General features: G+C 37.8%; 8 protein-coding genes across 9 annotated transcripts; 2 read left to right on the forward strand and 6 right to left on the reverse strand.

Moving 5' to 3' along the window:
- The first annotated feature begins 25 nt into the window (after positions 1–25).
- LOC17888590 (probable plastid-lipid-associated protein 10, chloroplastic) lies at positions 26–1786 on the forward strand. Of its 2 annotated transcripts, XM_023784992.1 has the most exons (9): positions 26–112; positions 199–382; positions 467–586; positions 681–815; positions 906–1001; positions 1070–1150; positions 1234–1320; positions 1398–1459; positions 1541–1786. In XM_023784992.1, the coding sequence occupies exons 2-9, from the start codon at positions 239–241 to the stop codon at positions 1656–1658; spliced, it is 843 nt and encodes a 280-aa protein (XP_023640760.1). In that variant the 5' UTR covers positions 26–112; positions 199–238; the 3' UTR covers positions 1659–1786. The 2 variants fall into 2 exon arrangements, with proteins under 2 accessions (XP_023640760.1, XP_006294763.1); XM_006294701.2 differs by lacking the exon at positions 26–112 and having other exon boundaries at positions 123–382.
- Positions 1672–5802, reverse strand: LOC17888624. The gene is made up of 14 exons (XM_023784991.1): positions 5120–5802; positions 4734–5024; positions 4448–4627; positions 4222–4357; positions 3738–4066; positions 3313–3442; positions 3075–3206; positions 2923–2967; positions 2767–2846; positions 2592–2688; positions 2408–2497; positions 2234–2287; positions 2068–2133; positions 1672–1966 (listed from the first exon to the last, which is right to left on the reverse strand). The coding sequence occupies exons 1-14, from the start codon at positions 5500–5502 to the stop codon at positions 1814–1816; spliced, it is 2166 nt and encodes a 721-aa protein (XP_023640759.1). The 5' UTR covers positions 5503–5802; the 3' UTR covers positions 1672–1813.
- A 138-nt stretch (positions 5803–5940) lies between these two features.
- Positions 5941–9370, reverse strand: LOC17889302 (protein phosphatase 2C 32). Its single transcript, XM_006293603.2, has 5 exons — positions 9154–9370; positions 6774–9025; positions 6571–6684; positions 6218–6482; positions 5941–6119 (listed from the first exon to the last, which is right to left on the reverse strand). The coding sequence occupies exons 2-5, from the start codon at positions 8817–8819 to the stop codon at positions 5968–5970; spliced, it is 2577 nt and encodes an 858-aa protein (XP_006293665.1). The 5' UTR covers positions 8820–9025; positions 9154–9370; the 3' UTR covers positions 5941–5967.
- A 2155-nt stretch (positions 9371–11525) lies between these two features.
- Positions 11526–14346, forward strand: LOC17888011 (pectin acetylesterase 3). The gene is made up of 12 exons (XM_006293414.2): positions 11526–11831; positions 12058–12140; positions 12273–12402; positions 12515–12588; positions 12682–12768; positions 12854–12978; positions 13067–13127; positions 13221–13274; positions 13364–13441; positions 13577–13682; positions 13787–13932; positions 14028–14346. Exons 1-12 carry the CDS (start codon positions 11624–11626, stop codon positions 14133–14135), a joined length of 1260 nt encoding a protein of 419 aa, XP_006293476.1. The 5' UTR covers positions 11526–11623; the 3' UTR covers positions 14136–14346.
- A 442-nt stretch (positions 14347–14788) lies between these two features.
- On the reverse strand, positions 14789–15985 carry LOC17890085. The gene is made up of 2 exons (XM_006294775.2): positions 15108–15985; positions 14789–15020 (listed from the first exon to the last, which is right to left on the reverse strand). Exons 1-2 carry the CDS (start codon positions 15805–15807, stop codon positions 14944–14946), a joined length of 777 nt encoding a protein of 258 aa, XP_006294837.1. The 5' UTR covers positions 15808–15985; the 3' UTR covers positions 14789–14943.
- Positions 15986–17116: 1131 nt separating this feature from the next.
- LOC17888487 (cytochrome P450 709B2) lies at positions 17117–19251 on the reverse strand. Its single transcript, XM_006293914.2, has 5 exons — positions 18905–19251; positions 18564–18787; positions 18199–18446; positions 17739–18105; positions 17117–17655 (listed from the first exon to the last, which is right to left on the reverse strand). The coding sequence occupies exons 1-5, from the start codon at positions 19185–19187 to the stop codon at positions 17224–17226; spliced, it is 1554 nt and encodes a 517-aa protein (XP_006293976.2). The 5' UTR covers positions 19188–19251; the 3' UTR covers positions 17117–17223.
- A 772-nt stretch (positions 19252–20023) lies between these two features.
- LOC17887815 (cytochrome P450 709B1) lies at positions 20024–22404 on the reverse strand. The gene is made up of 5 exons (XM_023783917.1): positions 21928–22404; positions 21567–21793; positions 21206–21462; positions 20750–21113; positions 20024–20671 (listed from the first exon to the last, which is right to left on the reverse strand). The coding sequence occupies exons 1-5, from the start codon at positions 22211–22213 to the stop codon at positions 20240–20242; spliced, it is 1566 nt and encodes a 521-aa protein (XP_023639685.1). The 5' UTR covers positions 22214–22404; the 3' UTR covers positions 20024–20239.
- Positions 22405–23897: 1493 nt separating this feature from the next.
- On the reverse strand, positions 23898–26130 carry LOC17889957 (transcription factor PIL1). Its single transcript, XM_006294228.2, has 6 exons — positions 25948–26130; positions 25307–25844; positions 25096–25206; positions 24940–25005; positions 24763–24828; positions 23898–24429 (listed from the first exon to the last, which is right to left on the reverse strand). The coding sequence occupies exons 1-6, from the start codon at positions 26025–26027 to the stop codon at positions 24040–24042; spliced, it is 1251 nt and encodes a 416-aa protein (XP_006294290.1). The 5' UTR covers positions 26028–26130; the 3' UTR covers positions 23898–24039.
- Positions 26131–26162: the final 32 nt, after the last annotated feature.

Consider the following 26162-nt stretch of genomic DNA (forward strand, 5'->3'; position numbering starts at 1 on the left):
TAAAATAAAAATAAAAATAAGTACCGAAAAATAAAACTGTCCCTTCCTTCTAGTTCTCAGTTATCAATTTCTCACCATCCTCGAATTCGAATAGCTCCCGAGAGCTTTGAAGGTACCGCCTGAATTATTATTTTTCTTTTGTTTTTTTTTCTGTGAAAGAAGAGAATTTGAAATTTGGTTTTTTTTTTGTGGTACAAGTAAAAGCTTCGGTCTTTAATTGGGTGGTGATTGTTCGATAATGGATCGAATTGCGTCAGCGACCTTGTCTTGCCCTGCGATTTCAGTGTCTCGCGTCTGTAGAATCAACCCTTGTGGTTTAAACATTAGTAAGAAGAGATTTTCGTGTCGAGTAGCTGTAGCTTCTGGAGAGACGACGGCTAGGGTTTGTTCTCTGCACGTTTTTGCTCTTCTTTCTTTTACTCGTCTGTAAGAAAATGATTTGAGTATGTTTGGGTGATAAACTCAGGTCGTCGACACTGAACTTGACTTAGAACACAAGAAACACGATCTACTGAGAGCTGTTCAAGACACTCAACGAGGACTCACCGCCACCTCTGATCAACGTTCTGTCATCGAGGAGGCTCTGGTACAGTTCATTGTGTTAATTGCTGTTGCTGTATCATAACGAGTGAGGAGGTTAGTCTTTTATAATGATTCTGGATTTGGTAGAAACGTTTCAGGTGACTGTTGAAGGGTATAATGGCGGTGAAGCCATTGATCTTGTGAAGTTAGATGGAACATGGAGGCTACAATATACATCTGCACCTGATGTTGTTGTTCTCTTTGAAGCTGCTTTAAGACTTCCCTTTTTTCAAGTAATACTACTAATGATAATGTTGATCAGACTAAGCAGAGGGAAACTTTAATTTTTTCCTGGTTTCAATCCTTTGTGGGTTTTTGATTAGGTGGGGCAGGTCTACCAGAAGTTCGAGTGCAAAGATCAATCAGACGGTGGGATCATTCGGAATGTTGTTCAGTGGAGTCTTCCAAGCTTGTTGGAGGTTTATACTTCGCTACTTGTAACCCTGTCCACTTTTCCAGACAGTTTACGTATATAAATCTTTGGCAGGACCAAGAAGGTGCAACACTTGTTGTTACTGCAAAATTCGACAAGGTCTCTAGTCGAAACATCTACCTTCAATTTGAAGAGGTCAGTTGATAGTCAGCATTTCTAACCTTACAGTATGTGTTTAGCAGAAGCTATACGAATTCATGAACTCAGAAGTTTTGCAGATAAGTGTTAGAAACATTAACATCAATGAGCAGCTTCAAGCTCTAATCGCACCTGCAATACTTCCGCGCTCATTTCTAAGCCTACAGGTGAAAAACACTTTCTAGTACCAATGCATGGTAACCAAGAGGGAGACTAAGCTAACAACTCATTACCTGTTTTCCAGATTTTGCAGTTTATCCGTACTTTCAAAGCTCAGATCCCAGTCACCGCGACCAGCCCAGGAAGGTAAACAGTGAACTTTGTTTATTTCAGAAACCCATGTACTAAGATATGACTATGGATGCTAAAGTTGTTCCTCTATTGCAGGAGATCTGTTGGTGGGTTGTATTACCTGTCGTATCTCGATAATAACATGCTCTTGGGTCGTTCTGTAGGAGGAGGAGGAGTATTTGTCTTTACAAAATCTCAACCCCTTGAGCTGTGAACAATAATAAAATTTCTGTAATGCTTTTTTAACTGTATATCATAGGGAGAAGAACATTATGTCAGAAGTTTCTGTTTATGTACAACCTATTTGGGATTTACTGAAGATCTATATAGCAAAATTGTTTCTGGGCTTCTTTCCAACTCGTAATATATTCAACCAAGAAGACTGTTCCATAGTTCTTTAAGAGAAATATAAGCCTGAGGACAAGGAATAGCCTGTAGCTTGGTGTTGCTATCTACCAGTGTCTCTGTTACTAGACCAAGTCTCACCAACGTGCTTATAGCCTTTTCTACTCGAATCTCAACCTGTAAGTGGTTTAGTGAGTTAGCTACAAGTTGTAGTGATGTTGTTATACGAGTTTGAAGTTGGAGTAATATTTTCATAAGGGTTTAAGTTTTATACAGACCTTTATTTTGAAAGTGTCATACATGAATCTCTCGCATCTATCTCGAACTCCTTGGTAAGACATATTCTGTAGGCCAATTGTTTATTCATGAGCATCTGCGGAAAAGCCTGAACTATCCAAGAATGAGGCATGGCATTAAGAGAAAGAGTGACTAGTTATGTCTAACCTGATTCTTTCCCGCTTGAAGAATAATTGCATAAGTCAATATTGCCTCCTTGTACTGCAGATAATGAGTAATTTGAGAACGAAAGCATAAGTCAGAAGGAAAGCATTTTTCCATATGGAATCCCTCATGCATACTTCCAAAGGAATAAGAAGGGAGAAATGAAGGAGATCTTGCCTGTTGCTGCTCTGAGGCATCCAAAAGGAAATGGACGGAGCCAAAGCCACTGGCTAAGGTTTTCTCATAAAGCGTCTTGTTTACTAGCAACTGAGGAAGTAAATCAAATGCAAGAAGAAATTCCAACATCAGAACACGAAACCCACAAGTAGTAAAGAGAGTATGAATTTGAGGGTCAACTCACTTGATATCTATCCCATGTCTGCTTGTAACCCAAAACCACACGTGTTGCATAAATTACCAGAGCAGTGACGGCAATCACATCAAGAAATAGTGCTGATCTGTGTAGCAAATGACTAATCTTACTTAACTCTTTGTTTTTGTAAGTAAATAAAAATGGAAGAGGATAAGAGACATACGGAGATGATGAGATGTTCTCAAACTTGTAGTTTACAAAGTATGCTGTCAGTCCCAAAATACTGGCGATATCCAGACGTACCTAATAAAAGATACAAAGAATTGGGTCAACGAAAATAAGATCAACAAGATTGAGTCTGTACTGCAGCCACACTTACTGTATCTATGATGCGAAAGTATAGCTTCTTGTGAGGAAAAATTACCTACATACAACAGTGAAAGAAAAACAGTGGTGAAAACTACAGGGAAAAGTTCATTGGCAGACAAGAGACATGAGAAGACACTCATGATGTCGATGTAATATTCTTACAGGTAAATCTGGAATTGGAATTCTTTCAAATATCTCTAATTGTAATGATGATCGTGTTTCATCTTTATTCTTATCATCTTTATCACTCGCCTCCTTCGTGTAAAGCAAAATTAGTTCTTCAAATGCAGGCTCCTATTCACCAAAGAGCAAAAATAAACAGATGATTCATTCATTGAGGAAATTTGACAGTGCACCACAGACTGAAACAAATGCTATTATTTGCATCGAAACCGAATACCTGCAGAGTTGAAGGTGATAAAAGAATGGAAATCGAAGTTTTTATTCTTTTCCAAATATCATTTCCACAAGCTTTCTTTGAAGCAGGTTTCCATATATCATCCAGTGTCATCCTTGATAAGAAAATCGGCCTGCGTGAAGAATACTCTACTGCTTAGCTCAAATTTCTGATCAGGTTGAAGATTTAGGGAAAAAATTGATGAAAGGAATTTGTCTTTGATTTAATAGATCAACGACATACTCAAACAAGTGATACAAACACATCTAAGAACTTTCAGACTTGTTTATACTTAAAGTGAACATATATATGCAGGTTCATTCAGAAAATCACATATATTGGCATAGAGATTCTTCACAAACATCAAATAGAGACCAAAACACAATCCAGTGGAAAAGATGACTGACGGAAAAAAAAAAGCCACGCACCTTAAATAAGGTTCAGATGCATTACTATCATTAGCTAGCTGAGATGGTGTTTCATAAGCAGGAGAAATGAAACCAATCCATCCGAGCAACTTTCTGAAGAGCTTTGCTCGAGGACCAACCGGTGTCAGAAGCCCCTCATATCGACTGACCGCCCTTTGTGCTGCTAACCGCATGGGAAGGACTGAATCGGGAAGGAACCCCTCTTCCAAGAAATTATCCGAAGTTTGGTCGAAATATGAATCCTTAAACAGGGAAAGCTCCTTGAGCCAAACTTTCATTCTCTCTGAAAAATCTTGAATTTCTTGAGTTTGAGAAGCCTCACTTAACGCCTGTCCATGAAATATGAAGAAATAAAATGTCAAATTTAATAACTAGCAAGGCTCAAAGGTTTTTTTGAAATAATACAGCTGCACATATGCAATAAATGCAAATTCGCCCCATGATCATATAATATAGTATATGCCTCACAAAATAGGAGTCAGACCTTGTTTATCAATTTCCCAACATTTCTCAGGGGCTTTGCAATAGTAGAGAAGATTCCTTGGAGAACTTTAGACTGGATATAGTCTAGCTTCTCCACAAGTAACAAACCCTTTTCCTTCTCAGTTGCATATCCACGTCTGTAAAGAAGATGAAATTCATAACCAGATTCTCCATAGAGAATGAGATAAGCACATTTTAAAAACGCCTTAAAAAGATATTACATTTACCTGAAAACAATAGCATTAGACTCTGACGCCTTCTTCCAATCAACGTATACAGGTAATGTAAGAAGGTAATCCGTATTCAGAGCCGATGTCAATGCCAAATCCCTTGCTGAAAGCTCTTCAAAGCCGGCACTGTCGAGGAGCTGAATGAAAGAACGCTGGAACCGGGTTGCAGCCATTACACTGCATTCGAGCTTTATAAAGTTATATCCAAACTTTCAAAACACCACTCGCGAATATTGTATCAATGAAGAAGGTACATGTTTTCCTTCTACAAATATCTAAATACCTTTTAGCCGAACGTTTCTTTGTATGTTTGCCAGAGGAAATTAGAAAGTTCCAAATGTCGAACCCATCAGCCAAAGGGAATGATAAACCCTCATATCCATTAACACTCTTAGGTTCAGATTTCTTGGCATTCGATTGAAGTTCATCCTCTGCGTCAATTTCTCCATCTGAAGTGAAACTTTCGTCGTCACCAGAAGTCTTTACCTCCTCCAGGGATTGAGTAGCGACGAAATCGGCTCTCATTTGCTCCAAAATCCTCTTATGCTCGGCGTGAAGGATAGAGTCTAAGCACCTAAAAAGTTTCAGAAAAACAACGTTAAGGAGAGTCCAATAAAAAAAAAACTTCGATGCAGATTCACGTTAACTCAGAGTTTATAATCAGCTTACGAGGAAAGGAGGAGGAAGATATCAGCGTCTCCGTCTTGAGAATCGAGGAGCGTCGTTAGAATACCATTAACGAGATCAGACTTGGAGACATTGATGTATTTCTCACGAGGAACATGGATGCTCGAAATCCCCTCCTCGTCATCTCCTTGACGTCCATCTTCAGCCGGGGGAAACTCCTCTTCAACCTTCCAGCTACCACCGTTTTGAAGCTCAGTTAAGCTACTGATAGCTCGCTCCGACTCTCCGGAGACTACATCAAGACGCGCAAAACTCGCCGCTTCTGTAAGCTGGCAACGAACTAAACGACGACGCAAAGACGGCGACGACGGCTTGGCTCGAGATGGAAGAGCGACGAAGCTAGTGAGGTTTCGAAGAGATAACATATTGGATCTGAATCACTTTAGCTGAAACGAGAGATTCAGAACACATTTGCAGGAGATTCGTGACCATTGAAGAAGAAAGCAGAGAAGCCGTAAAAATTGATTTTGATTAGCTCCGCCCACAAGAGAAAAAAAAAAAAACGAATAAAGACGAAATTGTGAATTAACGGCTCAAAACGACTCAGACGCGGCCGCGCCTTTAACCGATCAGATGTGTTATGAGCCACCACACAAGTGAGTAAAACCTCTTCTTCAGTCAGAGACTTCACGTGTAACAATAACCTTCTTGGTTACATCACATGGACGTGGATGATCTAATTTTGAATTTGGATTCGTATAAGAGACGCAACTCAGACAGTAGAGAAAATTAGGCCTTTTTTTTTTTACTTCTGGAAATTGAAAATTGTTTGAAAACAATTACGAGAAACCCTAAAAATTTTGTGTTTTTTTTTTTTGGTTTGGTTAAATTCATCTATTGAATTTTTGTTTTCTCTCTGGATAATATTGTCCAGAAGATCGCCAAATCCTTCCTTCAAGTGAAACAACCATGACTGAGACATCATCATGGTATTTCCTTCTATCTCCTTGAGGAATATCCAACAGATCATGAAACTCCATCCCTGCCATATTGTTGGTTTCATTTGTTTTATATTAACCGGCTGCTTAATACAAAAACCGTTACTAAACCGATCATCGAACTTGGATGTTAAAACTGTACCGTTCTTGGTGGCAGCACGAGAGAGAAGCTCTGCAATGAGGTATTGAGCAGGATCGCCTTCAGGAACGTTTTCGATGAACCATGTTACGTGAGCAACGACCTCTTCGTTGCTGAAGTATTCATACAATCCATCCGAGGATAGCACCATGAAACGATCGCTTGAAGTCAGTCTGTGATGGACGGTACACGGTTCGCAGGAGATGTATGGATCTGTTCCAATGTACTCTACTCTGAACATCTCAAGCAATGCTTCATTGAAATTCGGCTGCAACAACATAGGAATTTTCATTCATAAGAATAATTAGTTTAAATCTGTGTGGTTTTGAAAGTTTGTTTGCAGCTTTGCTTCCTACCTTTTTGAGAAATCCAGCACCAAAAGCTCGAGTGACTTTTAGTTGGCCTTTCACTCTATCTTTCAGTATGGACTGTTCATCTTCTGGATGTTCAGATTTAATCCGCAAAATTTCCTGAAACAGATAAAGAAACTTGCTTTTTGACAAATGGTGCCAAATTCTACAAATTTCACTACTAGCCACATGAACTGTCAGAGATATACCTCTTCCACACTTGTGCTATGGTCACTTGAGAGTTGAACGGCTCTCATCTTTAACCGGAAAGAGGTCACATCTCTGTTTTTGTTTGAGACACTGATCGGAGTTGTTTGATTGTGTATTGGAGACTCCTCTGATATTCTATCCAATTCCATACGCACAAGTGATTCTCGGGATCTACTCTTATGCCCTATCCCCTCCTCATTCCCAAAACCGGGATTAGAATGACGATCATGGAGCCTTTCTTGGGCTAAGATAGCCCGACTATCCCCAACATTCATCACATAAACATCTTGATCCTTCATTAGCATTACAAGAACGCATGAACCCATTAGCGCAAGCTCTGGGTTTATGTCAAGAGACTTCTCCACCATTTCCATGTAAGCCTCTTCAGTACTTTCTAGTGCTCTAGCCATTGCTCTTAGCACAGCATCATGGTCTACAGTTCCTGACCAGCGTCTTCTAATTGGTCCCGATGACTCCACTATCTTCTCTTCAACACAAGTTCCTTCTTCCCTGTGCCAATCATAACTCCAAGGAAACAGCTTTTTCCGCAAAGACTTCTGTTTTTGATACATTCGTCTTATCTTTGAGCTTATCTGTGATTTTTTAGTCCCATGGCTTTGTCCTGAGGCTGGAATCTCATCAAGAGCACTACAGTCTGTGGTACACGGATCATTTCCAGCTCCTCCACCTGAAGTAGTTGGATTTTCTACCTGATTGGTCATATCGTTCAGAGCCACACTCCCTCCATAAGAATCTTTAAGCCCAATTTCTTCTTCTTCCCACCGTTCCAATTGAAGTAGCTCGTAAAGTCTAGTGCTTTTCTTGCCAGGACCAGCTAAATTTCCAGGTAGACCATCAGCAATCATAGTATCGGCATTTCCAAGGCTACTGTTATTATCAGTCATAACCTCCTCACTTCCTGCAACTACTGACTTTGAATGCTGCTCACTGATAGTTTCTGGATCACACGAGTGCTCTTCTGAAGAAAGAGGTTCCTGGCGTGGCTGCAATTGATCATCTACTGATGGCTCTTCATAATCCCAGAGAAGACCTTCTAATTCCTTGTCAATAGCTTTATAAAGATGACTCATAACAAAATCTGGAGCATCAGGTCCACTAAACCCATCATATATCCCGATAAATAGCCATCCTTGTTCCTCCGAAAGCACAACATGAACCCTGTCTTCTCCTGCTCTCCCATGAGCCCATTGCAAGTTACGGTTGCTCTCTAAACAACTTTCTGGGTCTTCGCCATGTAACTTACCGTCCTTTCCAACAGGCCAGGAAACCCTAGTCTCTGGATGCAAGAAGAAGCGATGCATCCAACTCAATCCTCCAGATCGTCTAGAAAATGTCCTTGCTAATGTACTTTTCATTGGCCCGCTCACACTCCTCATAAACCGCTGAAGCCGAGGCTTTTTACGTCTAAAAGAAAGAGGTGCAGAGAAATTAGACTTATCATGTACATCAAGAGGTCCAGACATTACTCCTTTTTCAATAGGCCCTGACATGAAACCGTTGTTTCTATCCAAAGGACCAGATGCAAAGCCTCTTTCTAGAGGCCCGGACATGAATCCATTTAAGGGACCGGAACCACCACGAGGAACCGGCTGCAAAGGAATTGAAGCAAAGGAGGATGTGCTCTCAAACGAAGCAGCAGGCTCCAAAACGTCACTTGAACAGAAAGCCATTTGATTGCCAGTCCTAGCGGTGGAGACATTGGCACTAACGGAAGCACCTGAGATTGCCTTAAAGGTAGTTTCAGCTAAACCTTTGGTGTTGTGTCGATTCAAGAAAGAAGGGTCATCAACGACCTCGTTTCGGAAAGAGCCACTGAGTGTCTCAGAATCAAGGGTGCTTGAACCAATCGTGAACCTCTCCGAGTTAGATGGAGTAATATCCGGAGACTCAAAGATGCTGGGCCGAACGTAGCAAAAGGAATGGCCTAAACCTTCATCTAGAGGTTCCAGGAACTCCAAATCAACACCGTTTTTATCATTGGAAGGCACAAAACAACCGACAACACGGGAAGTCCCGTTTCCCATCACTGAGGCAATATTACAAACACCTTGGAGGCACAATCACATCATAAACCTCTCCGGAATTTGCAGCAGCACAACACATAACAAAGAGAAGAAGGAGAGGCGAAATACCGGAAATTCTTATAAACCCAAGAAAGATTCGACGCGTATTGCAGTAACCAAGCATCATCTGAGGTTCAATCTCTCAACATTGAGGCGCAAACAAGCACCTGCTAGCATCAAATTTGGATTTTTGAAAGGGTCAAAGTAGAAATCAGCTGAATGCCCACAAAAACTTAGGTTCAGAGCTCTGGAAACAGTGTATTAAAAGAAAGACAAATTAATCCAGTGATCTGACCTGTTGAAGAAGGAGATGGATGAAGCAGAAACTAGAAACAGATCTAAAGGAGCGGCAAAGAGAGACAGTGTATTGAACACATCGGAAGCAAATAGAGACAGTAACAAGGGGAAAAAACACCCCTTTAGATTTCCATGGGAATCTGACAAAAAGTACCCATTTTTAAAAAACAAAATTAAAAATTTAATTTGAAAAAAACAAAAACAAACAAAAAAAAAAAAAATAGAAAAGAAGAAGAAGAAGACCCAGATTGAGATTGAACCATGCAGAGACGACCAGCTGTTAAAGATCCAATTTTTTCAGGCAAACACAAACAAAAAAAACGGCAGTTTTAAAAAAGTTTAAGCTTAAGATGTAGTAACGGAGAAACCAAGATTCAGTAATCGACAACAGTAGAATCAAACACAAGCTTGAAGAAGAAGAATATAAAAAGAAAGAAGCTTGAAACTGCAATGGGGTTTTGATTTTGATTTTTCTTTTTAAGCAGACTATAATAATTTCAACAATTTCACCTCCTCTTTTTATATATATATATATATATATATATAATGAATAATTTGTTTTTAGCTCATCGGTGAGCAGAGAAGAAAATAAAGAGTTTGTGTCTTCGCTCTTTGTCTCGGGGTTTTCAAATGGTTTGGGAGGGTAAGAAAATACAAAATAAATTAAAAACACTACTCACTAATTTTTCTTTTATTATAAAATCAAAGAGCAAAATAGGGATGAAGGTAAAAAAAATAATGCTATAAAAAAAAACAGGAGTAAAAATATTTTGCGTTGAAAAATGCAAAAAAGTGAAGACCGTCTTTTTAGGGATTTTTTTATTTTTTTTTAATTTATATTTTTCTTTTGCTTTACTTTTGCATGGCTTCTTTTTTTTTTTTAAGCGTGGGTCCCGCTTTTATTCATACACAATTTTGTATACTTGTCTATATATCAAAAATGTTTTTTATTTTTTTTGTATGTTCTTCAACTTTTAATAATTTGGTTGCATTGAATCTTGCTCCTCACATCGGAAGATTTGACCGGTTCTTAATTCTATTTTATTATTATATAGTTTGAACGTTGAAGTATGTTATATAACATGTTAGTATTAGTCCTCTTCTTTCTTATTTTCTTTTTTTATATTATCATATTTTTTGGGTACCCAAAATTATTTTGAATCTCTCAAGTACCTATTGTGGCTCTATATTTAGTAACAAATATATATTTTATGTCTCAAGTACCTTTGAAAATCGTAAAAATGCAACTTGGTTCGTCCATGTCTTGTTAATTCGTCTTTTTGGAAGATTGTAATTTGTTTTGTAAAATGATGCCTATAACAATATATATAACAACCAGGCCAACTCCACGAGAGCAAAATACTAAATAGAGAGAGTCACCACAACTCTACCGGTCTCACGTTTTACAATTATACAAATTTGTTTTGACTTAAACCAAATCCACTCTCTCTCTCCCCTTTTCCTCTTTTTTTTTTTTTTTTTTTGGTTTTGTCTTTGACTTTTCTGACTACTACTGACAATCTCTTTCAACGCCCCAAGGAAAATTATGCTTTTGGTTTCACATTATTGTTTGTTTTTCTTATTCCTTATATAAATATATATATATACAATTAAAAAGATTATTATGACTAATTAATTCCCTCAATGATCCACAGATCCAAAACCAAAGCCACAGATCGTCCACTTAATTCACTAGTCATATACTTCCAGGATAAAACAAAAAGCTATACTGTATTGGAGTGGGCAGGCATCTCCACAACAAAAATTAAATTTTAGAAAATATATTTGAAACTAATTTACCTTTTTTCCATTCAATAAAATAAATATATAAGATGGAATCTCTAAATGGACCAGACCAGATGATGGTTCATTAAAAAAAGGCTCCAGTGAGATGGGCTTGTGACGATTTTGATTAAAAAGGCCCAGTGGGTCAGTCTCACTCACGGACCATTCCCTCACACGGGAGATGCGCATGCCACGTAAGATAAAAGAGCCGATGCCGACAAAAAGGAGAGGAACATTAATTATAGAAAAATAATCCTTTGACAGTAATTGAGGAGGAACATTATTCAAAGACAGATTCACTCTCTTGCCATTTTGTTGATTATTACTATTTAACTGCAAACGAGTAAATATATCCCATTAATAAGGTATAATATTTTTTGTTATAATTAGCAAAAAATCGTGACCATTTATAGAAGCATAATTGTAATTGTGGGGCTCAAATAAAGACAATTATTCCAAGATTTGTTTTCTCGCGACGCGAATCAAATTATTACCACAATAATTAATGTCCGCCGCGTGCGTGTGAGAGAATATATATACCAGAAAATAAAATAAAAAGGCTTCTTTCACCATCATAATTCACACACACATGCACTAACGATAGATTCGTCTTCCAGTCCAACATTAATAGATCTTTTTAGTCAAACTTACATACAGCTCTCCGGCTTCCGACGACGTCGGAGATGAATAGTTTCTTGCGGATTGCGGCGGTGGTCTCCTTTCTTTGGCTGTGTTCCGTCGTTAGGAGCGGATCTACTGATGGGTTCGGGAATGTGAGAGATACTGACGCTGAGATCTCGTTTCTCGAAAGCCAATTGTCGGCGAAACCTCCGTCTCAGCTTCTCATGGTTCCTCTCACCTTGATTCAGGCAGCTGGCTCCAAAGGAGCTGGTACTCTCTCTCTCTTTCTCTCTCTCTAGATGTGATACTTGAATTCTAATTATATATAAATTAGGGAGGGAGGTTGCTAAGACTAGTTTGATTCATTTTACAATATACCCTCAAGCTTGAAATTCTGACGGATTTGAATCTGTTTCCTTTGAGTTGCTCTCGGATTTGTTCTTGTTTGATTTCAAAGCTCAGTCCTTTATCTCACTATTTCATTCAATTGATGCAGTGTGCCTCGATGGAACACTACCTGGTTATCATCTACACCGTGGTTCTGGATCAGGAGCTAACAGGTGGCTTATCCAACTCGAGGTATACATTATACATATATATGATCTTGAAAGCTCTCGTCTTTTGCATTTTAGTCTTGGTCATGTATGATAATTGAATTTTGACTATAGAAGAAGATTCATACATGTATATGTGATGAAACCAATGATGCAGGGTGGAGGATGGTGCAACACACGCAGGAGCTGTATCTTCCGGAAAACAACTCGCCGCGGTTCATCTAAATATATGGAGAAAGTTTTGGCCTTCACTGGAATATTGAGCAATAAACCTGATGAGAATCCTGGTTAGTCCAACTTTACTACTACTCATGACTCTCTTACACGTTATGATTGCAACAAAGGACTCGATATCTTTCCATGTATTGATACTTTCTTGTCTGTTTGTTGGGCTGTCAGATTTCTTTAATTGGAACAGAGTCAAATTGCGTTATTGCGATGGTGCTTCTTTCACAGGCGATAGTCAGGATGAGGTTGGTCAACAGTAGATTCTGCTTCACCCCTTAATGTTTTTTTTCACTGCTCTGAAAGTTTGCATTTGATTTCTTCTAATGTCTTTGATGTAGAGCTCGCAACTATACTATAGAGGACAACGAATCTGGCAAGCAGCTATGGAAGAACTACTGTCTAAAGGCATGCAAAAAGCAGAGCAGGTTTTGCATTTACTTTGAACTAATCATATTGGATTGTGCTCTTGTTGATGTTTTTAAATCACCTGTAAGTAAATTTCTATCGCAGGCTCTACTTTCTGGATGCTCCGCTGGAGGATTAGCTTCCATTCTGCACTGTGATCAGTTCAAGGACCTATTACCTGGTACTACGAAAGTGAAATGCTTAAGTGATGCTGGAATGTTTATGGATGCGTAAATCTCTTCTTCTTTTTGAGATCTTTTAATTAACTCTGCATCAAGTTTATGAACACAAAAATAACGTTTTCAACTGAAAATGTAGAGTGGATGTCTCTGGAGGCCACTCGCTTCGGAAAATGTTCCAAGGTGTTGTTACAGTACAGGTAATCTCAGAATCAAAGATGTCTCATACTAGCTATATTAGTATTAATCTTACCCTTACTGTAAATTTTGTATTGTTTTATGTCAAATTCTAGAACCTCCAAAAGGAACTGTCCACTACCTGTACAAAGCATATGGATCCAACTTCGGTATATTTCTTACTTTCTTGATATTCACTGGTCCACAAAACTCGAGCATCTTCAAAACTAATTCATTGTATTTTGTTTCTTTGCCTCAGTGCTTCTTTCCCCAGAACTTGGTTTCAAACATTAAGACTCCCATGTTTCTTCTAAATGCAGCATATGACGCTTGGCAGGTAAATCCCTTCCTTCATCTTTGATCACTCCCATTGCTTCTCTCTTTCACTTGTAGTAAACATTTCATTCTCACAAAACAGAACGAGATAGTTTAGCTCCATCATGTACAAGATTTCACTTATAATCTCCCTCAGGTACAAGAGAGTTTAGCTCCACCATCTGTTGACCTAAGCGGCTCTTGGAAGGCCTGCAAATCAGATCACTCGCATTGTAATTCATCTCAAATCCAATTCTTTCAAGGTGAGTAGTATTTTATGTCACTACATATGACTATATTAGTAACCCTCCTTTAAACTATATCATCGTCGTGGTTGTTAAAATTGAATGTCCTTCTCTTTTGCCAGACTTCAGGACGCAAATGGTGGATGCTGTAAAATCTTTCGCGACATCGACTCACAACGGTGTGTTCATAAACTCATGCTTTGCACACTGCCAATCCGAAAGACAGGACACTTGGTATGCACCGGATTCTCCTACTCTTCATGGCAAGGTAAACATTTTCTTCAGCAATTTGTAAACTATTCTATGTCTCGTTGCAAGCTCACCGTAAGTTTGTTTGTTTGCTTGCTCTATTTGTTTTCGCAGACGGTTGCTAAATCTGTCGGTGATTGGTACTTCGACAGAACAACAGTCAAAGCCATTGACTGTCCTTACCCTTGTGACAAAACATGTCACAATCTCATCTTCAAGTGAGTTTTGACATATTCAAGCTCAAACAGCTTACATGATTCTTACAAACTACATACCATACCATTAGTAACCATTTCTGGAAAAACCACAAATCGACATCTCTGTAGCCATTTCATCTTTACATAATTTATGCTATCATCTATTGTTTTCGACTGACATAAGTTATTTTTCCCGTGTGTTTAATATAGTTTTGATATATTGGGTTGGTATACAATTCTTTCTCAAGTTGGCGAAACTAATTTAGTTGCATACAATTTTAAAGAAATCTTTCATTAATTCAGCGAATCTGTTAGTGAGTCATGACAAGTTTCATGTCCTTGCATGTATAAAATTCAATTAAAAATAAAAATAAAGAACATATCTTCTTTGGATTCGTTGGACTAAATCGATCAGACTCTACCTTTAACTAAAGTATAACTTCTTTATATGGTGATTTGAATTGGGTGCATGGGGCTTTTAGCTTTTAGGCGTTTAGTAAATCCATATTCTGATTAATTGCTTTTAAGAAAAAAGATTTGACTCCAAGAGAGGACAAATAATCAATCATTAGGAAACAATCGGTTTCTAATGACCAAAAAGGTTAAAACAATTCACGTGAATGGTCTATTTACAGGTAAATTATGTAGTTTTTATTTGAATGTACAATGAAAACTATATATGTATAGTAGCTTTCATAATATTTACAAAACGAGTTACCGATACAAGAAAGAAAAAATACTCGTAATATATAACTCGTAGTAAGACTATGGTAACAAAAAAGAAGCTAAACTTGCGAAAGACAAACCCTAACAGAAGAAAGGTAATAAGAAGCTTAACGTGATGCAGAAGCTAAAGCAACAGCTTGTGCCCACATCTTCAATCTTGCCTTAACCTCTTTCGGATCATCCCCTAATCATATTATAATCACACTATTAATAACATTTTCCTCTGTAAGAAAAGTAAAAAATAATTTAACAGTCAGTTTTGGTAAATTACCCGGACTGGAGATACGCCAGTTGGCAATGGGAGAGTTACCGCCACTACTAGTCTGAGTCTCCCGGTTTGACCCGCCCGATACAGAAACCCGACCCGGAACTTCCAAGTCGAACCCGAGATCTCTGCAGGCTTTCACTTCTTCAAAACCCATCTTCATTGACTTCTTCCCTCCTCTCACCTTCGTTAACACCGTCAACTCTCCTCCTCCGCCGTAACGGTTCCCGTCTCCGTCGCTGTCTCTCTCCACGCCGATAAACCCGTGACCGTACTGGTTCCCTCTTTTGCTCTTTTCTCTCCGTTGACTCACAATATTACTACACCTAGCGCCGTCGCCTTTCACCCCATTATCTTCGCCGGAAACCGTGAGTTTTCTTCTCCGACGAGATGTGATCGTCGGGAGAGAGTAGAATCCGGGAGATTCCTTGTCGGAATCCGAATCGTCACCATCATCGGAGATTTCCCCGTCGGCCTCGGCACCGACGTCGTCGTCCAAGCTCTCTAGCGACAGAGCAGAGACGAAATTACATAGCTGTGAAGGATGATGATCTTCATCGTCTTCGTGGAAGGAGCTCGTGCAGATAGATAACCTAGACAAACTGTTTTGCCTTGTCTGGTAAGGAAAGGCATCAGGATCTGTATCGTCGTACTCTTCGTCAAGAACCGAAGAAGAATTGATCACCATGCTCTCTTCCGACGCCATAAATTAACACGATTTGACAAAAGAAATAATTAAAAAGAGTTAAATACACAATTCAAGGTTCTGCAGAAGCCTTCTTGTTAATTTGTTTGTGTCTTTAAACTCTTATTACTAATAAAATAAAGAAGACTGAGTAGTAGAAGTAGTATTCGGACATTTTCCAAAGCTATCACTCTCAGGGCATTGGTAATTAAGCGACACCTGTAACGCGTGTTTAATGCATAATCCAAATTTGTACCTTTAAGTTAATCGACCGTTATTAAATATTCAATAAGGCAAGATCGTTTTGGATTGGAGGATCTCTTTAGAGTTTCTCTAAACTGCCCCTTCTTATCGAAGACAAAGGTTTGGGTCACATACTCATAGGGCCTCATTTGGTTAGGGTATTTCAGGAATTCCGATGATGTTTGCTGATGTTTTCCACAATCAACTAATAAAATAAATGAGATTTCACTAGCAAACAACAAAACTATTCACTATAGCTTCTTCCACGCATACTTAAAACAAAAGTAATTTGTATACACACTATGAAAGTTATGTTTTATATTTTAATATCGAAAAGTATCAATCGATAAACATAAGTAAACAAAATTTTATACAGAAGAATGATATAAAAAAATTCATGATTGTAGTTTGGAAAAAAATTGTTGAAAGGTAGTATTTATTATAATATAACACTATATATATATATAAGCATGTGTGTATAATATTGTATGTTAAGCATAGGTTTGCATAAAATTAAAACATGTGGTGCGAAGGAAATAATAGAGATATCTATCATTCTCAAAATATTAATTACACAATAAATGTTAGAGAGACTTTTAGTGGTGCCGGCAGGGATAGTTGTATGTGGCTTACACTTTTCTCCGTCGTCACTCAGATCTCTTCTCTAAACTTTATCATCATGTCTGTGGTGTGGATCCTCATTTTTGTAAATTTTTTTTTTTTTTTTACTAATTTGATGTTGTAATCTTATTTAATTAAACTTGTGAAGACATATCTCCATCGAATCATAAATCAACGTGTATGAGCACTGGACCGGACCTGGCCCATATGATGTTTACATCTCCTTCTTAACTAATAATAAACTTGTTCTTTCTTTATTATATTGGTCACTTTCTAATTTAAATATAATTTACTACACTGGTATTGTATAAATTATTAGGATGATGTTGAGTTATTTGATAATGGATTGTTATTAAATTCTTTGGAGCAATCTGAGCGTAGGATCATTTGACCAGGAGTCTTTGGCACCTGATATCCCAACACGTGCTACTTTTATATAGCAATTAGTTAATTAACCATCATTAAGTTTATGGTCTGGGGCAACCGCGCAAGTGATTCTTATTATAATTAAGCCCAATATCATAGTTTAATATTTAGCCCACAGAGGTCCATTATACAAAGAGAGCACTTATTTCAACCGTCGATAGGTTTAAGGATCACAGGTAGATCGTACTGAGGCTGAAGAGTGAGGTTATCCCCAGGCGCATGCTTATACTCGCCGGAGAGACTGAGGCGGAAACGTTGAAGAATCATGGCGAGAACTGTCTTGGCTTCCATCATGGCAAAGTTTTGGCCAATGCAAGCTCTTGGTCCGATCGAAAACGCCAGGAGAGCGTTTGGGTGAGTAGCGGCTCGAGTAGCGCCGTTTTCAAACCGCATAGGGTTGAATTTGTCGGCGTCACTTCCCCAAACGGCTTTGTCTCTGTGCATCTTCACAATTGGGAGTACTATTGTCGTGCCTTTAGGGATCTCTAGGTCTCCTAATTTCATGTCTTCTGATGTTAATCGTAGCACATTTAACACTGGTCCGTACAGACGAAGCGACTCCATAAACACCATGTTCATCTGCAATTAGTTAATTTGTACTTAGGGGTCAAACATAAATTAAAACAGGTTTCTTCAACCGCAAGAAACTCTTTTGCATTTACCAGTTTGAGTTTGGAACAGTTCTCTGAATCTGGGATTTTGTCTTTACCGCATTCGTTGATAACCTCTTCTCTGAGCTTCTCTTGCCAGTCTTGGTACAAGCTTAGCAACATCGTACTCCATGTCAATAGATTCGCTGTTGTCTCGTGTCCTGCGAAGAAGAACGTCTTGCATTCTTCAACGATCTCATCAATGCTTATCTTTTTATCAGGCTCGTTAGATTTTGCAGCTGTTAACATGATTCCCAGAACATCGTTTCCGTAATCCTTGGATTTCGATTTTAGCCTCGCATCTATGATTCTTTTGATGGAGTTATTCACTTTCCAACCAAGTTTCCATATTTGAAGATTCAAAGGCGTAGGAAAGTACCTTGCGACACAAGACATAGTTAAAACCAATCTTCAAATCACATTGAAACAAGAAAGAACCATTAAAGTAGAAGAATGATGATTATACACTTACTGGATTCCAGGGATATAGACGTCAGTAAGAGAAGCAGCACAACACTTTTGCAGCTTTTTCTGTGACTTGAACACTTCAATTCCTTCCGCGTAACTGCTTCCAAACGCAGCGGTCGCTATAATATCAGCCGTCACTCTCTTGAACTCTCTGTTCATCATCACCACTTGCTCGGATTCGCCACCATTCCTCTGTTTTTCCCACTCCTCGAACATCCTCAAAGCGCAGTCCACCATCAGTTGGTTCATGATCTGATCCATAAAATGAAGAAATTACAACAACAACATAAATTAGCAAAAGGTGCTATTGTTTTATGTCTTCTAATTGACATGAGACGGAACAATCTAAGGAAAAGAAAAGAAAAAAACCTTGATTTTGTCCATGGAGAATGCAGGGTTTAAGATTCGTCTATGGCGAATCCAATCAAGACCATTCACGAAGATAAGTCCATTACCAGCAAGTTTAAGGACCTCTGGTTTTGTCTTTGATTTAGCAAAGAAACCAAATTTGTTCGATAAGATCTGTTTCGCTAGCTCATGATCTGAGATGCATAACCTTGGCTCTGTTCCTTGCCAGTAGAGAACCGTCTCCCCTAATAAGATACCATTGGTGACTTGTGAGTTACGCATCTTAGTCTAGTGAAACACAAAAGTACTAAGAAATTAAGGAAGATGAGAGAGAGAGATGGAGAACGAATTAAAAAGGTCACCGTATTGAGATATCCATTGGTCAAGATGAGGTAAAACGCGAGGGACGATATCGTTGGAGTTTGGATCAAGAACCGTGAGCTTAGCTTCTTTCTTCATCTTCCTAATCTCGCGGAGGTTCCCATGCAAGATCCTGTATTTTGGACCTGAGATTCCCTGCTTCTTGAATCTTCTTGATAGCATCAAGGGCCGCCAAAAAAGGATCCGACAAGCTCCATATATCTTCGGAACTACAAGGAGTACAAGAGCTAGTGCTAAGAGATTGATCGTGCTAAGCACCTCCATTGAAAGAACAGGCAAATTTTTTTTGGTTTTTGATGGGTTTGAGTGTTTAAGTTTGCTTTGTGGTTTTCAAGTGTGGGAGTTTCAGTTTTATTATGTGTCGTTGGAGTGTGACTGTGTGTGTGTGAGTTCCGTGACTTCTGTTTCTAATATGGACAAATACTTCAATTTATTCCCCTTTTTGAAGAATTAATTAATGAAAAAATTTCTAACCGATCAAAAAAAGAAACAATGAAAGGAATAACTTTGGCATCTATACAAAGTAAACATTTCAAGCATTTCTTAAATTTATGAAAGATCATTTTTCTTTAACCTATTGAAGCTTATTCGAATTAGACAGATTAACAGAAGTACTTCTGGATTCTCAATTTAGAATTGAGAAATGATAATGAGTAAAACATAGGAGTTAGGGTCACACTTAGCTCGTTCTTTTCAAAAGCAATTTAATGGGATTGTTTTTACATAAGAACTAAAGTAATACAATGTAACGTACGATATGGTAGCATCGGATTCTAAAGGCACCTATCGTTAGTAGAGATGTGTGGGAAGTCTTTTTGAATTATATATATAATTCAATTATAATAATTTTCAAATCAGTCGTTTAGTTCATAACAGATGACATCATTGCTTATGTAATAATCTTATCTTCTCGAAGCTTATAATTAGAGGTTACAAACAGATGTTACAGACGTTATAATTTATTTTGACACACGCAGATCCAGTTCTTTACGTTTGGCATTTTGCCATGTTAAAACCGATGGCACAATTTCATGTTACTTTAGCTTTTTTATTCATGATATAAAATATAACACTTTCTACTTTAATTTGGCTACCATGAATTATGAATATCAATTAGCATTAATACGCCGCGACATTATATATTGATATCTATATTTAGCCCATTAAAGAGTTCCAAATTGAGATTGTAAAAGCCCAATTAGGTGATAAGGATGGATTACACGCACAGCATATGAGAAAACAAAGTTAAGGTAGTAGAGAAGAGTAGTAGTAGTTTCTTTAAGAGAGATCCGAATGATTTTGGGGAGTTTACTTCATCAGTCTTCCAGAGGCAGAAGCATTACGGGTAAGCCGTACTGAGGCTGAATAGTGAGGTTATCCATCGGCGCGTGCTTATACTCGCTAGAGATTCTAAGCCGGAAGCGTTGGAGAATCATGGTGAGCACGGTCTTGGCTTCGATCATGACAAAGGTTTGGCCAATGCAAGCTCTTGGTCCGACGGAGAACGCTAGGAGAGCGTTTGGGTGCTTGGCGGCTCGTGAAACGCCGTTTTCAAACCGCATTGGGTTGAATTTGTCAGCGTCGGGTCCCCAAAGGGACTTGTCGCTATGCATCTTCAGAAGCGGGATGACTATTGTTGTGCCTTTGGGAATCTCTAGATGACCTACCTTTACATTTACTGATGCTTCCCGGGACAAAGCTGACACTGGTCCGTAAAGTCGAAGCGACTCCATGATCACCATGTTCATCTGCAAGATATATAAACATGTTTCTTCAACCACAAGAAACATAATCTCACTTTGTGCCCTTTTGAAAACGAACATTACCAGTTTGAGTTTGGAGAAAGTTTCTGAATCTGGGGTTTTCTCTTTACCGCATACTTTGAATATCTCATCTCTGAGTTTCTCCTGCCAATCTTGGTGCAGGCACAGCAACATCGTTGTCCATGTCAATAGATTCGAAGTAGTTTCGTGACCTGCGAAGAAGAAAGTTCTGCATTCATGTGTGATCTCTTCGATGCTCATCTTTCGTTTGTTCTCTTCAGTTTTGTAAGCTTTCAACAGGATTCCCAGAAGATCGTCTCCACAGTCTGATTCTGATTGTAGTCTCGAACTTACAATCCTCTTAATTGAGTTATCCATTTTCCTCTCCAGCTTCCATATTCGAAAGCGCAAAGGCGTCGGGAGATACCTTAGAGTACAGGGAAAAAAGGACCAATATATTTCAAAACCTAAGAATCTTGTCTGAACGGAGACCTAGAAATAGTAGAGTGATTAACTTACTGAGTTCCAGGGATAAACAAGCTGGTGAGCAAATTTTTACAACACTTTTTAAGCTCAATTTGTGATCTAAACACTTCGACTCCTTCGACGTAGCTGCTTCCAAACGCAGCTGTCGCTATTATATCGGCAGTTAGTCTTTGGAATTCTCTGTTCATATCCTTTTTAATCTTCGATTGCTCTGTTTCTTCCTTACTCCTCTCTTCTTTCCACTCCTTTAACATCTTGAACGTACAAGCCACCATAACGTTCGCCATGTTCTGATCAACAGAATGAAGAATCACAACAACAACAAAAGAAAATTTGAATTACGTGTCCAAGGGTTAACTTCTCAAATCAAGTTAAGAAAGAAGGATAAAAAGACCTTGAGCTTATCCATGGAGAAAGCAGGGTTCAAGATCTTTCTATGGCGAACCCAGTCAGCACCTTCGACAAAGACAAGTCCTTTGATGCCGACAAGTTTGATGATCTCGGGTCTTAGCTGTGATTTGACAAAGAAACCTAACTTGCTTGACAAGACCTCTTTGGCAAGTTCAGGATCTGAGATGCATATCCTCGGCTCTGTTCCGCTCCAGTAAAGAAATGTCTCTCCTAATGATATACACCATAGATAGCTTGTGTGTTACGCATCCTCCTCTAAGGAAATTCATAGCTCTTTAAAAAAAAACCTAACATTTTTAAAAGATGAACAAAAGAGACATAGACAGAGATGTAGGAAAGGGCACCGTATAAAGACATCCATTGTCGATAATGAGGAAGAACGCGAGAAAAAACATCATTGGAGGTGGGATCAAGAATCGAAAGCTGAGATTCTCTCTTCATCTTCTGTATCTCGCCGATGTTTCCGTACAAGATTCTGTACTTTGGGCCTGAGATTCCTTGTTTCTTGAGTCTTCTGGTCAACACAAAAGGCTGCAAAACTAGGATCACAAAAACGTCGAAAATCTTGAGAGCAACAAGGATCAAAACAAGTAGGGCCAAGATAGGATAGATCGGGATTATGATCTCCATTGAATCAGAACAAAACAATGTGTTTTTCTTCTTTGTTAATTTTGTGTGAGCGTGTTTATAATTGTTGTTGGTTTGGTGCTATAGGTTTTACACTATATAGTGAAATGCATACATAACTTTTACTGTTTTTACACTTAAAAACTTGTAAAATAAGCGGTGAGGCACTGAATATGAAGCAAGCACAAACACGTCTGTTTATTTTCAATTTGAGAACAAAAATTAAAATAAAGAGTAATAAATAAATTAGAAAGTGCATTGTATATGGTATGATGATAGAGTTGGTTCTAAATTAGAATATAGCATAGATTGGTACGTAATACGAAAACTAGAGAAAGTATAAAAGAGACGCAAATAGCGTTCTAGATGAAAGCAAAGCATAGATATTTAAATTCACACGTGTATAGGTATAGACGTATAGTAGTGATCAGTAGATAAATTAATTAATTAGGTAATAGCATTCCTTATGGTCATTGTTTTGTTTGTATCCTAATATGTTAAAGGGAATGTTTAATCTTACCACAACAGACGCAATGGGTGCGATGTGATAGACATTTAACCTTAATTAAGGAATTTTTAGTTTGTTACGTCTCGTTAGGTGAATTTCTTTAACTTTAGTATCTTAAACAATATTACTCAAAAAAAAAAAAAGAGGCTTCACACAAATTATTTCGCAAATCTGAATAGATTTGTCATGACGATGATTTGTAGTTAAAGATTATGTAAAGAACATACATTTAACGGATGAAGAGGGTTTTGTTATAATAACGGACACATGTTGAGATTATATAATAGAGTCCAGTGGCAGATATTGTGATGTAAGCTATCTAGTAAAAGTCTAGAGGATATGTGATATTAGTCTTTATTATAGATATAGTAAAAATGGTGAAAAATAAATAAATGATCAACCGACGGTGTAATGTGATTGATCGTGACATCTAATCTTATAATTGAAACACTTACTCGTTTGTGATATAGTTTTGCATGGTTTTCCATATATAAAGAAAGCTGTGTGAAATATTTATATTCTTATGGAATTGGTTTAGACTTAACTATCCTCTTTCTCTTAGTATCATGTTAAATTCTGAAATAAGAGATCACCTATTTTAAAGAAAGTGTCTAATTCACATTTAACAAAACAAGAAAAATAAATTTTTTAAAAAGTCTTCACATCAAACAAATACCGGACGCTAATCCATTGTCCATGTGAAATGTGAATTCCATCATCAATTTTTTTTTACCATAGCCGTTGATATCAGAAATTCAATGTCCATCTTCATTAGTCCCACTGAAAAGCCCATTAAGCATAAATTTTAGTAATTTAATGTAACGTATATAAAGTTTGTAAACCCACTACATTTAGGTCGGCAAGGTACAATGAGTGTGTCACATCTTTTTAGTTGAGTTTAGGGTTTACTCGGGGAATAGACAGTGTTTGCTTGCGGGAGAAGATAGGAGAAATTAACCAATCAAACAACGTATATAAACCTACATCGATTCTGTCCTCAGGGGTTAAAAGGCTATGGCTATTGGGAAAATTTCTTATCTTCTTATTATACCAGTACTCATTTCTCTTTCACTTTGATATTATTCTTCTTTTGATTTTGGTATTAATTAAGCTAACAATAAGAATAGAGTTTCTTCAAATAAAATTGGAATATTATTATTTTGGCTAAATGTTCGATATCCTTCCAAGACCAAAGGCCCTAACTGATGCCCAGAGACTACTATACAAACTTACTTGGAAATATGAGTTTTTTCCCAAGTCAACTTAAGTTGGAAAAGACATCATGTCGTACTATATATCTACAAATCTTTATTTAGTTTAGCTAGCGGTAATAACCATTACTTCCTCTGAATTGCATTGCATCTTCTAAGTTTGAGGAGGACGCAGACTTTGGGAACTGATGAGTAAAAGAAGTAGCCTGAGTCTGAGGAACACACGAAGGCACGACGAATTGCTGAGAGCAATTTTCCAATGGAGAAAAGATGGGAGAGTTGGGAATTAGTCCTGTGGGGTGACTAAGAAAGCTTAGCATTTGTGATGATACATTGTTAATCCCTGGAAACCCGTTTCCATGAACATTCATAGGCAGAAACTGCGGTACAACTGGTGTTGTTGCTGCGCCCATATGCATTCCTAGACCCATGGGATGAGAATAATGACCCACTGGTAACATTGTTGGTGGTCTTATCAATCCATTTCCCACACTCATCATCTGTAAACGATTATTAGAACATGTTAAGTATATATTTCACATGTATAAGGAAATATACGAGTAATTATATGAGTTAAGTAAAATATATGAGTAAATTTTTTTATTTTTTTTTTTAAAGTGTGTGTTTTGTTTGTAGCCTCTAGTGAACTTTTCATCAAGAAACATTTTCAAATCAAAGAGGTAAAAGCCTAATGCAAATTGATAAGAAAAACACATTACAAAAAATTTGATGTTTAAAAACAACCTGATTCATTTTTTATTTCTCAAATTCGTGTTTTTACGAAAGAGGCCATAAAAATTATATTGAAAATTTGATGTATAACTTTTGAATACCTGAACTTGAAGTTGAAGGGTCCTCATATATTTGATGGCCTCATCCAATAATGATGCCTTATCGTCCTATATAACAATTACACGTGTTTCAGAAATCTCCACAAAAACAAGATTAACTAACTCTCTCTAAGTATAGTAATCTACTAATTAATGTGGTTAAAAGTTAATATCTCAAACCTTGACACAGCTAGGTAGTAGGTCCTGCAAAGCACGCATTTTCTTGTTGAATTCATCTCTTCGCTTCTGTTAACAAACCCTTGACGTTAATTTTTTCTCCTAATGTAAAATGAGAGTGTATATATATATATATATGTATATAAAGTATAAACTCACTCTTTCAGATAACTTATGGACTTCTGTGCTTCGTTTTCTCTTAGCAGCCGGCTTTCTTGTTCTGACATGGACTTGTGTCTTCTCATCATCATCTGATTCATCATCCGAATTCTGCATAATCATCAAAAAAAGAAGAAGCGAAAAACATAAAACTTTTTTGATGATCGAACCATGTGAAATAAAAACAACACAACTAATAAATTTCTCTTACATTACTAATTAAATAGGTTGATTCTTCTTCTTCAGTGTCACCAAGGTTCCTCTTCAAAGAACAAAAACTTTGATCTATAGAAGTTCCTCGAGAAAACATGGATGAAGAAGCAAAATACAATTCAGTGGATCTTCCAACAGCTACAGATTGCTCATCAGGAGGAGAGGTAGTAACCTCAACATTCTTTGGACCTTTAGCAGAATCATCAATCAATGTTGATGACGCAACACGTTTGTTGCTTTTCGAAACATTTCTCTGATCAGATTCGATCTTGGAGGACGACTTCTTCTTGTTAATCATTTGTTCATCGTTATCTTTATTTTGTCGTGGCTGAGATTCGCTCACAGGAACGACTTGTGTGTCTCCAAGATTCTTGATGTTTTTCTTGAAGCGGCCGTCATAGTACTCGGCCTCATACAAATCCAAAAGAGACTGCGTACGTCGGTTTTGAAAAGAACCGTTGTTCTTGGGTCTTCGACTCTTTGCGAGAATCTGCCCATTTTCCCACACCAGCTCCATATAATCTTGGTCGTTTAATCTGCAACAAATTAAAGAGTCACGTATGAATTAACAAGAAAAAGTAGTCACGTATAAACAAACATTAATTACTCCATGTACGTACATGATATCCATAAACTTACTTTGGTTTGAAGCCTGATGATGGAGAAACCATGTTCGGTTGAGATGATGATGATGATGGTGCTAAGGGCTTTTCTTCCATTGAAGTAACTTAACGTGCTTGATTAAAGCTTTATTCTACTTCTTTTCCGGGTTTTGTGAATTGTCGAATCAAAGAGATCGATTAAGAATTGACACTTTGGACTTCTTTCAGGGGGGGGGGGGTGGGGGTGGGGTA

The sequence above is a fragment of the Capsella rubella genome, unplaced genomic scaffold, assembly GCF_000375325.1.
Source record: "Capsella rubella cultivar Monte Gargano unplaced genomic scaffold, Caprub1_0 scaffold_4, whole genome shotgun sequence".
Lineage (NCBI taxonomy): Eukaryota > Viridiplantae > Streptophyta > Magnoliopsida > Brassicales > Brassicaceae > Capsella > Capsella rubella.